The sequence below is a fragment of the Leuciscus leuciscus genome (genome assembly GCF_965113295.1).
Source record: "Leuciscus leuciscus genome assembly, chromosome: 23".
Taxonomy (NCBI): Eukaryota; Metazoa; Chordata; class Actinopteri; order Cypriniformes; family Leuciscidae; genus Leuciscus; species Leuciscus leuciscus.
The window spans coordinates 1,499,346-1,511,760 of record NC_138747.1 but is presented as its reverse complement, the minus strand read 5'-3'; the positions used below and the strand labels follow the sequence as shown (position 1 = coordinate 1,511,760).

General features: G+C 36.0%; 1 protein-coding gene across 4 annotated transcripts in view; it reads right to left on the bottom strand.

Moving 5' to 3' along the window:
- Nucleotides 1-3,705: 3,705 nt before the first annotated feature.
- tdrd3 (tudor domain containing 3) overlaps nucleotides 3,706-12,415 on the bottom strand; it is a 28,673-nt gene continuing 19,963 nt past the window's right edge. The window contains exons 11-13 of one of the 4 annotated variants that reach the window (XM_082155822.1): nucleotides 10,357-11,189; nucleotides 9,810-9,935; nucleotides 3,706-5,563 (exon numbers count right to left, since the gene is read on the bottom strand). In XM_082155822.1, coding sequence (XP_082011948.1) covers nucleotides 5,507-5,563; nucleotides 9,810-9,935; nucleotides 10,357-11,189 — 1,016 coding nt within the window. In that variant the 3' untranslated portion in view covers nucleotides 3,706-5,506. Of the gene's footprint in view, nucleotides 5,564-7,713; nucleotides 9,161-9,809; nucleotides 9,936-10,356; nucleotides 11,190-12,415 lie in introns of those variants that run through there. The other 3 variants (XM_082155823.1, XM_082155824.1, XM_082155821.1) reach the window with 3 other exon arrangements.

Genomic DNA, 12,415 nt, shown 5'->3' with positions numbered 1-12,415 from the left:
TTTTATTATAATAATTTGATAGGAAAATTATTATATTTTAATTATCAATAATAATTTATAATTTATTATTATATTATAATTTAAAGAAAAGCAATTGTAAGTAATAAGAATGCGCTTAATTAAGGGAAATAATAGCCCTTAAACCAGGCTTGATATGATCTGTTTATCTTTTGAATTTGGCATGAAATATGATCCAGACATGTTTCACAACCCAAAATCTGAACTCAAACTAAAGCATTAGAAGTTGCTCCATTAGTTTCATTGTAAAGAAGCGCAGGCATGTCTTCAGCTGTGTAAATGAGCACATCAGGAGCCACAATGGTCTCGGTGTGGGGCCGCTAGTTTAAGATGAATTAAGAGAGCGATATCCGTCTCCATCTATACAGCTCCGCTCGACTGGATGAAACACGCTCACCTCGACCCAAACGCTCCCAGACTCATAAACTAAACCTGAGACTAACAAATCTATTGTGTGTGTGTCCTTTGCACTCCTGTCCCACAATGCTCCTCTGTTGAGAGGTGGTCCCGGGAGGACGGCACATAAAGCATGCATGTGAAGCCTATATCACAGGGTTCATGTAACACTGAGTCTCCGGTCCAGACCAGGAGAGCATTCCTCTTTCTGTTCACGCCGCTTATCAGGTTCCAGACTGCAGAAATGAAAGAGAGAACGGCATGAGAACAACAGCGTCAAAGAAAGAAAGCCCTCATAAAGAGAGAGAGAGAGAGAGAGAGAGGTTAAGAGACACAAGTGAAGAGAGGAAAACCACTATTATTGACCTGATGTTGCTCTTTCGTGGATCAGGAGAGACGTGATGTTTACGTGAAGAACCGACCCGGTCTCACATGTTTCTTCTACAACTTCAAATAAAAAATAAAAAAAAGTTTTTACGTTTTTTTAATACAAATTTTAACGTTTATCACTCAAATTCTCCTTTCTGCAATGCATCATAATAAATGATAAATAAATACATTTCAGTATGAAGTCTAATACTAAATAATAATAATAATCATTAGATGTTTAAATAAAAGTACCAACAGTGTCTAAACAATTTCTTCTAAAACCTGAAATAAAATAAAATGCATTAAAAAAAAAAGTTTAAAACTTGGTTTTGGGACCATCACTTTTTTTTTTCTACAAATTTAGCATGAATTAATTATAATAATTAAAATAAATAAATACATCTCAGTATAAAGCCAGTAATAAAAATAAAGCAATATGAACCATCAGATATTATGTGTTTAAATGAAGTACCAACATTGTGAAAATTGTTTCTTCGAAAACTAAAAAAAAAAAAAAAAAAAAAAAATGAAGCTTGATTTTGGGACCATTATATATTTTTTCACACAAACGTAGCATATTTCCCCCTCAAGTTCTCCCTACTGAAATAATCAAGTAAGTAAATACATAAATAAATAAATAAATAAATAAATAAAACACATTGTGCATGAATGGATTTTTTGTAACTCCATCATGACAAAAGAAGTTAAAACGAATTATAAAAAATTATAAAATGCAGTAATACTACAGAGTAATATTCATTAGATGTCTAAATGAAGTACTAACCTCGTCTCAGATGTTTCTCCTACTATCTCCATGTCCTCTAGTCGCCATCTTTGGTGTGTCTCTCGTCATCCATCACGGGACAGAAAGCAGAGGTTATTGCTGTTGCTTCTCTTATTGCTAGAAGGAGCATCTTGTTGCATTGGAAGTGTTCAACTACCTCTTGGTTAAAGGATCTGATGTCATTCCTTTCACTTGAAAATGTTTAATATTCGACTCGGGTCGAATTGTATAAAACATGGAACCGTATTTTAAATCTTTACGACTCTGTATCCTCACTAGATTCTGACTAAATATATCATGGGTGTGCAAGGGTTTGTTTTTCCTCTCTCCTCGTAAACAGGCGTATGTGTACGTATATGTTTTTATGTATATATGTGTATGCATATTTTCATACTATTCTCAATTAAGGTGATTTAATGTACGCTCTCTTTTTTAATTTACGCTCTCTTTTTTAATTTTTTGTTTTTTGTCTGTTTAATAAAAATTGTTATAAAAAATTTAAGAAAATCTCCTAGAAGATCTGCGATGAAATGGAAACAGAATCAAATATTTGACACACAAAACTTGATGAGAAATGATGAGTTCATTCTGAGATCTGTGACTTCGGTTCCTTGGATTCCTGGATGTTTGTCTCAGGACGAACAGAACAAGCGTTGAGTGTGGAGAAACATCACGTACCTCGAGGGTTACATCAGGACAAATATAATATTACAGCTCAATATTATAAAGCTGCAAAGAGATTATCATGATTGAATGTAACGTTGAAACGATGACGTGTTGAACATGCATTGATTATCAGAGGGAATGAAGGTCAAGCTCTCCAGACCTGTGTATGGAAAACTGCATGCAATGATGAATGTGTCACATGACCTTATTGTGTTTAATCATGTGCATTTTGGTGCAAAAATGTCTCAACTTTTGACAGTCTCACCAAATAATGATACAAGAAAGATTATGGTTGACATTCGGTTCATTCGGCAAATAAGAAATGGAGATAATGTTGCATAAAGCACAAAACGGTGGAGTCATCCAGGTACTTTGTGCATGCATGCAAAAAAACTAAAGAAATGTTGAGCACAATATGCATGCAAAAAAAACCAAAATAAATATTGAGCACAATATGCATGCAAAAAAAAGAAAAGAAATGTTGAGCACAATATGCATGCAAAAAAAACCAAAATAAATATTGAGCACAATATGCATGCAAAAAAAAGAAAAGAAATGTTGAGCACAATATGCATGCAAAAAAAACCAAAATAAATATTGAGCACAATATGCATGCAAAAAAAAGAAATGTTGAGCACAATATGCATGCAAAAAAAGAAAGAAATATTGAGCACAATATGCATGCAAAAAAGAAAAAGAAATGTTGAGCACAATATGCATGCAAAAAAATAAATAAAAATAAATGTTGAGCACAATATGCACGCAAAAAAAAACTGAAAAAAGCAGTAAGGTCGGATGCCATTCCAGACATACCAATGATTTGGGAGTGTCAATCGAGTTCAACCGTTTACTTTGACCTCTAACCGCTTAAATTGCCATTATAACTCTATTCTAAGCTTATGTTAAACTCAAGCACAATCCAAACACTTCATTAGACCTCAGATTTGAGCTTTAGAAATGAATCTGAACTGATTTGCTGGTAAACTGGGTCATGAATCTCATCCATTGATTTCATCTCACCTCTTTTCCTGCTGCAATACAGTCGGACGTCCCCCTATAAAGCTGTAGATTATTAAGGGAAATATAACATACAGGCCTGACAATGTGAAGAGAAAGAGAAACGGTTTCTTCCAGCCGTCGCTCGGTTTAAACACCGTAATCCCATTAACATGTTGATGTTTTAATTCTTTTAAGAAACTGGGTCTGAAAATAACTGAGAACTCGTAGCCTACTTACAGTCTTGAGTCTCGCCTCGTGTTCAGACTCTCGTTTAACAAACTACGGTTCAGTCTGAGTGATTTAGAGCTCCTGTACTTTGACTTTCTACATCATTAAAATAGGTTCTGTCTCTTTAAAGCGAGCGCAGAGAGCAGAACGTCGAAGGATTTGTGTCACTGGCTTATTAACTCCAGGAATACTTTCACAGTGTAATATTTCAAAACCTCAGTGACCAGAAACATTGCAAATGTGAATATGTTTGCATGAAACTTGCAGGTTTTTTTTGCTTTAATTTAAAAGAAAACACGCTGAATCATTTACATACTCAGATGAGAAATAAAAGAGTGATGCTGATTGGTCAATACAGTGTTGAAAGTGGATTATAATCACAGCACAGATACAGTAGAAACAGTGAAATATTATTGCATTGTAAAACAATTTTCTATGTGAATATATGGTAATTTCAGGTGTCACATGACCCTTCAGAAATCATTCTGATTTGATGATGATGATTGTCAATGTTAAAGAACAGCATTTATTTGAAATCTGAATCTTTTGTAGAATTATAAATGTAATGCATCTTTGCTGAATAAAAGTATTTATTTATGTTTTAACCCATCGGTGCTCCTCGCATGACTGTCAGAAATTACCTTTTTTTTATTATTATATTTCAAATTATATTTTTATTTAATATTTTTAGGGGATTTTATGGAACTAAATTACATTAATTAATTTTTTTTGACCTGAAAATGTCATTTCTAACTCAAACTCTCATAAATCTCGAACGCTTTGAAGCGCAGACTTCAGTTCGGCATCTTTTTAAACACGACACTTGGCAAATTATTGCTGAATACTATTTACAATTTTTATTTGAAATATAAATTTTCCAAAACATGGAATCAAAAGCCACAAATTTGAGGTTGATATATATTTTAAAAAATGCTTTCGGTAAGATTTAGTTTGAGTGCAGAACCAAGTGTTTTTGACCCCGAGGAGCACAAGACTGTGTTTTTAGGAGCATTTAACCTTTTCAAAACCTTTACCAAGTTTAGTACCTTTCCAATGGTACAAAAGTAAAAAAACAAACCCAAACGACAAACATTTGAGCAGCAGTGCAAGCCAACCATCAGAAGCTGCTGCGTCCCATCAATGATGCACCAGGAAACAAAATGGTAACACAAGTTTGACAGTGTTTGAATGTGAACAAAGAAGTCTAGTAGGAATCGTTTACCCTGCTTTACACTCACTGATGCATTTCTTTAGCTAAAACCTCAATGTTTATAATGTACAGTTGCAATGTTTGCGTGACGTCGCACACCCACAACCCAACTTCTCCCACACTGACAGGAAAACTTAATGAATTTACTTAAGATGAGTCTAATAACTCAGCTGTCATCTTTGTGTCATATTACAAAGCAGCGAGTGCATATGCTATCGAGGAACTTAAACATTTCCATTCTGCCAGCCTATAATTATGTAGGCAACACAAGTTGTGCTAGTTCTCTAGTTTGTGTTTTCTAGGCCAGTTTCTCATCACACATCTAACCTAATTTGTCGGCACTAATCAGTAAAATGTAGAAGTACAAGCGCAGCTATTCAGAGATGGTCTCCGCATCACATGCTATGAATTATTTATATATGCAAATGCAGAGCTTCAACATGCATTCGATAAACCCCTCCCCGACCTCAACGCCACACACACACAATAACAAACACATCCATTTTTCTAAAGCAAATGACATTTCTGAGTCCTTTATCCAGGATTTTTTGGATAAGATCCGAATGTTTTTTGATGTTGTTATTCTGAGCGAGTCTTTGGCTACGGATGAGATGTTGTTCATAGTGTCTTTTGTAATGTGAAAAATGATATCGGCCCACCGCAGAGATCTCGGGTTCTGGCGGATGCTATCGACTTACTGTGTGTTCGCTTCACTGGCTACAACAAATGAAGCTGGAGGGATGGCACACCGGTCCGATGTTTGCTGATAAGGGAAGACGCGAGACGCAATCTCACTGACTTCAGTCCTCACGAAGCTTCAGTGCTTTAACTCTGAGCTACTCCTGTCCTGTCCTGTCCTGTCCTGTCTGTCCTATGAAATAACACAGAAAACACTTCAAAATAGGTGAGCGACAGATGGCAGACGGCACATTTAAACCCTGCTAAATATTAACTAGAAGCTACTGTTCGGTGTCTGACTTGTGTGCAAACAAACAGCAGCTTGTCAGACCGGATGTTTGATTAAGTTTCAGGTGTTTATGGTTTCATATGCTTCAACGGATCGTTCACACAAAAATAAAAGTTCCCCCAAATCTGAGAGACTTTCTTCTGTCTTAAGTTATTTAAAAAATTTGCCTGTGTTTTGTCCATACAATGAAAGTCAATGGGGTCCAAAATTACGACAAAACCAGTTGAAATATTACGGTGACTGACTTTCTTCTGTGGACAACAAACATTATTTACATTTTTGTCTCAGCGTTTTATCCATACAAAGTCAATGGGGTCCAAAATGACTTTCATTGTATGGACAAAACCAGTTGAAATATTACAGTGTTTCGCCATAAAAAAAAGAGAGTCATACAGATTTGGAACAACATGAGGGTCAATAAATGACAGAATTTTCATTTTTGGTTGAACCGTCCCTTTAAAGCTGATGCATACACATTTTCAATGCTAAAAACTTTCTCATATTCCAGTTTAACATGCAAAGTAAACGATGAGCAAGTGAATCTCAGGGATGGTTTACATGACAACGCATTTAAAACACACGTTTTTCGCACACAGACGACAATGTTGTCGAAACGATCCGTGTAAACGCTGTAATCTGCTGTCCGGCCAGTAGATGGCGATGTTCTTTGTAAAGAAACACAACACGTCTATAGAGTGAACACGTAACACTCATGTGCACGACGTCACCATTTTCACAGATTTGCATTTGTGTAGTTCACACGGAGACGATAACGGTATCGTTTTCAAAAGCTTGCACTTCGAAACCGGTTTTCTAAAGTTAGCGTTTTTTAGGCCCCAAAACGCCATTGTCATGTAAATGAACAGCCAAAAAACATAAAAAGTGTTCTGTTTTTAGTTGAAAAGGTGTTGTGTAAACTTCCTCTGATCAAATCCAGGTCACATTTCGATGGAAGCTTGTTTACGCCACAGAATAAAACATTTTAAAAGATAATTGCGACTTTTTATCATGCAATTCTGACTTTAGGCCTATATCTCCCAATTGTGTGTTATAAAGTTTATTTCTCGCAATTACAAGTTTATATCTCGCAATTCTGACTTTATAACTCGTAATTCTGACTTTATAACTCGTAATTCTGACTTTAAAAACTCGCAATTCTGACTTTATATCTCGCAATTCTGACTCTATAACTCGCAATTCTGACTTTATATCACGTAATTCTGACTTTATATCACGTAATTCTGACTTTATATCACGTAATTCTGACTTTATAACTCGTAATTCTGACTTTATTTCTCGCAATTACAAGTTTATATCTCGCAATTCTGACTTTATATCACGTAATTCTGACTTTATAACTCGTAATTCTGACTTTATAACTCACAATTCTGACTTTATAACTCGCAATTCTGACTTTATATCACGTAATTCTGACTTTATAACTCGTAATTCTGACTTTATTTCTCACAATTACATCTCGCAATTCTGACTTTATATCTCGCAATTCTGACTTTATATCTCGCAATTCTGACTTTATATCTCGCAATTCTGACTTTATAATTCTGACTTTATATCTCGCAATTCTGACTTATATCTCGCAATTCTGACTTTATAACTCGCAATTCTGACTTTATAACTCGCAATTCTGACTTTATAACTCGTAATTCTGACTTTATAACTCGTAATTCTGACTTTATAACTCGTAATTCTGACTTTATAACTCGCAATTCTGAGAAAAAAAAGTCAGAATTGTGAGATAAAAAGTCGCAATTACCTTTTTTATTTTTAATTCTGTGGCGGAATCAAGATTCCATACATTTCACCCCAAAATCAAATGGTTCAAAAAGTTTAAAATCAAATCAAAAAGTTAAAATAGTCTATTTAATAAGTCTATTTAAGGTTCACTGAGATCATATGTACAGCAATGCATACGTAAATTGTCCCACTGAATTGAATGTGGCACAACAAATTAATTTAGGAACGATTCACACACACACACGTCGTTCTGTTTTTACACACAGCAGTTTTAAACAAATCAGAAACAAAAGAAAACAAAAACAAATGACGCTTTGAACAAAAGAGTGTAGCGCTTTTATAATTATTAATATCAAGTCCTTTACAAATAGTCACCGTGTACAGCAGCCGTTTGCATGGCAAGGTTCACAGTCCAGCATTCATCACACATGTTCTGCAAGCCCTTACAGATCCGTCTCCCATGCGAGACAGAGTCAGATATGTTCTTTAATCTCATCAGAGATCAGATCAGTCTTAGAATAAAAAAAAACATCTTTGAGACCAAACACAAATGCATCAGTTACGGATTAGTTGTTTCCTTTTAACTCGAGTGAAGTAGTGCATATCGAGCGCAGTAAACACCTCGTTGTTGCAATACCATTACAGACGGTGCATCACTTTATTTTGCCAATGCTCATTGAGTGAATCTCACGACAGATCAAGTCCAGATCACATGCCTATGGAAGCTCGTGTCCGCCACGGAATAAAACATTTTAAAAGATAATTGTGACTTTATAAACTCATAAATCTCACAATTCTGACATCTTTTCTCAGAATTCTGAGATATAAACTTCTAAGTTTACAAATAAAGTCCAATTCTAAGGAAACAAAGATTCTAGTCCAATTCTATTCTTTTTTTTTCAGAATAGCATGTTTATATCTCACAATTCTGACTTTATAACACGCAATTGCGACTTTAAAATAAAAAGAGCGGGAACAAGCTTCCATACATTCGTATTTTTTTATTATACATTTTGCATAAAGAAAACGAAGTCTATTGAAGGATAATTAAGACTTTTTTGCATTGTGACATTTTCATGAAGATTATGCACACACCGAAACGTGTTCAACTTTTGAGTCGAGTTTTCATTGATTCTAATTAGTCATTTTTAGTCATCAAAATCAAACTAAAGACAGTTATAATTATTAATTTTTTTACTTTTTTATAACAGTAAAACGAACTGAAAGAACTTATTTTCCATGCAAAAAAATTCACAATGCAAAATATTATTTATTTCAGGATGAAATATTCTGAGATTCACTCTATTAGCATTTCCTATATAGCTGTTAATATTGATGCTTCTGAAAAGGTACTACAAACCACATGTCTTTTTTTTCTTCTCCCCCCCCCAATTAGGGTTGTTTACTTGTGGATAACGAGATGATAATGATAATTACCTGCATAGGGAGAGAACATCATGTTGCATTTATACTGCTCTACAGAATCTACACAATGCTAGAAGTGCCTATTAGCAGAAGAGCAAGAGCCGTAAACCTGTTCTAGTCCTGATCTAAGTGTGTTGGTGTACCAAAAGAGCACTAATTGTTTGTTTTGTTTTCCTAGGAGTAATGAGTTGCCTTGCTAGGGGAAAGATTTGCGTGCGAGTGTGTGTCAGTCTCTTGCACGGGGCGGTTGATAATATTGTTGCGTCGGTCGAGAGCGTCGAGGTTGTCCGTCTCCTCCTCTTCGAAATTCAAGGGAATTCTCATAGTAAATGTCTTCGTCATCCTGTAAAGAAGTTACCAGGACATGAGTGACTAATGTTACTAATAAACGCAAGTCTAGTGCATCAGTCATGGCAAACAAGACTGCTCTTTAAAGAAATACAACACAGCCAAAATGTGAATTTTGGGAATTTGGAACGTGTGTCTTTAATGCATATGAACATTTTAGCATTTAAAAGGTATTTTGCTGTATTTTTTTGCTGCCTGGATAGGGAACTGTCTACCAAGGCAGCGTACAAACTGAAATGAAACTTAGGAAAAGGTTCTGAAACTCACATAAATAGTGAGTTTTACATTAGCATATCATCACAATGCTTTAATACAGGGGTTTTCAAACTAGGGTCAGTTTAACAGTGTGGAATAACAAGAACAAGAATCAAAACAATGGAGGATATGCTGCTTTGCATCACTCTTTATGCACTCTTCTTCGACTAACGCACTGCGTAACTGTGCATATCGCCACCTAGTGGAGCTTCGGCCTCGTCATTCACCTTGCGCATGCGCTGTTGTACACGCACGCGGTCTCAAAAATCGGGTTGCATGTGGGCTGAACCGTCCCGATGACGAGAGTTACGTCACGCGGACAGTGTGCGCAAACCGGACGGCCGAAGTTTACTTTGGGTTTAAAGTATCTCAGGTGATCTGATGCTTACCCACACATCCATGTGCAGAGGTTTGATATTGTGAAGCAGAACTTCTTCGCAGTTTCCGTAGTCGCTGAACACGACCACAGCCGTCGAGCCCGAAGGGTGGACAGCGTCGATTCTCGCCCGATAAAACTGCAAGATGTTACACAAGTACACAACATTTAATATGCAACAAAAGCGTATAATAATTAGTGCTGGGCAACGATTAATCGCATCCAAAGTTTGTGTTTACATAATATATGTGTGTGTACTGTGTATAATTATTTTGTATATATATAAATACACACATATGCATGTATATATTTAAGATTTTTTTATTTTTTATATGATATATATATATAAATATGTATAAATACATGCACATGCAAATATTTCTTAAATATATACATGCATGTGTATTTATATATACAAAATAATTATACACAGTACACACACATATATTATGTAAACACAAACTTTAATTTTGGATGTGATTAATCGCGATTAATTAATAGTTGCCCAGCACTAATAATAATAATAATAATGCAAAAAAAAAAAAAAAAAAATCACTGACCTTATTGTCTTCCCAGTAGAGTGCGAGACACTGGTCACCAGCTTTCCAGTTTTCGTAATTATTCGCGTCCGCTGGCTCTCTCTGACCTTTGATTGGCCCGGATCTCTTCCTGGGGGCGGAGTTATGCGTGTTGGTCTGCTTTTGAGGCGGGCCTGAAGACTGTGGTTTGATTGGACCGGTCCGTCTGTGTTCTAAATCACCATTAGGGATCTGCGTGTTTGAAACCCCAGTCGCTTTGATGAACTGGCCTGATCCCACATCCTGCGAAAAGTCTTTTTTCATTGAATCCTGGGAACGCTCAAAGTAGCCCGAGTTTGGCCTTTCAGGCTTGCCTTTCCGTCTGTTGTTCGCCTCATATCTGGCTTTAGGCTCTGGACCGGATGCAGCAGGATTTGAGGATTTGGGTGCCGTGGATCCATTTGATTGGTTTTTCCTTTCGGACCATCCTGTCCCGTCATGCTCTTTCCATCCACCATTATGAGGTTCCTGCTGGAAGCCCTTTGACCCACTATGGTCCTTTCCTTGCTGTTCCCTGGGCTTCCCCGTCGAGGAAGACGCAATTCTAGCATCTTGACTGTCGTTCTTCCATCGCTCTGGTCCTCCTCTTCCCGTTCGCTCGCCATCCCTCCATTTCTGTGGCTGGGAAAAGTTGGCTGGAGTAGGTTTCGGGAAGTCTCCGTCCCTCTGGAAACGTGGAGGCCTGTCGTTCCTCTGCGACCTTCCCTCACTCCGAGGAGGGTGTTTGAACGGGCCGGCGTCTCTGGAGATGTGATCCGCGCTGGGGAAAGTCATCTTTCCTGGGTGGTCTTGTAGGGAAGACTGGTTCTTTGACTCTAGCGAGTTAATTATAAGAAAAACAGGAAGTCAATTGCGGCACAATTTGGACGGAAAATAATAATTGCCATTTAAAATGTGATTTAATAAAAATCCAGGTTTGCTGCTTAAAATTGTGATTATATATCAATATGGCTATAAAATTATTATAATAATGAGTTGCTTTAATGTGCAAATGTATGTTAAAGCGACTCAAACTGATGCAGATCATGTGACTCGAGATCATCATCATCATCAACACCGGCGGATCATGAGCTGCTCACGTGTAAACGATATATTTATTCAATTCAATTGCAGTCATATTGCAATTTTGGCTTTATTTTGATAAATGCATACATAATCCATACATGCTATGCCAATGAATGAAATAGAAAATGGTGATCAACCAATATTGATTTTTTTGATGGTCGATGCCGATATATAATAATATCTCAAAGCATTTAATTTAAAGAGAGTAAAAACACATGCATAACAATTGCTGAAATTAAATTTATATTCATGACATATTTACTAAATTAGAAATAAAGAATTTGATAATGATTATAAAACTGTAAAATAAGCTGATTTATACTTTAGATGGCAACGGAGGATTCTGTAATCCTATTATAGCATTTTTCATAAAGAAATTGTTAAGGATATGAACTGAAAGGAAATAAACCTTGCATCGATCTCGAAATTGCTTCTCTTATAGTGTCCGTAAGAAACTAGTTGCTCAATTAATATTTCCGTTTTTTGATTACTGTGATGTGGTTTATCAGACGGCATTAAAATCTGATCTTGTCTCACCTAATTCGGCATATAATAGAATTTGCAGATTTGTTTTAGGATGTTCTTTTTCCACTCACCACCAATGATGATGCAGTGCTCTTCAAAACCCTAACCCTAACCATAACCATAACCATAACCCTAACCCTAACGATGCACTTCAGTGGCCATCTTTGAATGTGAGAAGGCAGATTCACTGGCTCCAATTTATATTTAAATGTATTTACTTTGATTATCCTAGTTATCTACAACAATATTTTGTACTCTTTTCTTCAAACCACCAAGTTAGGCATTCTGTCCAGACTTACTTTCTCCTTCCTCGTGTTAAAAAAACAATTGGTAAGAGAGCATTTAGGTTTAATGCCCTATTAGACTGGAATAATTTGCCTGTAGATATTTGATCCATTACTTTATTTCGGTTGTTTAAACAATCTATATTATCTTATTTTAAAGTAGATTG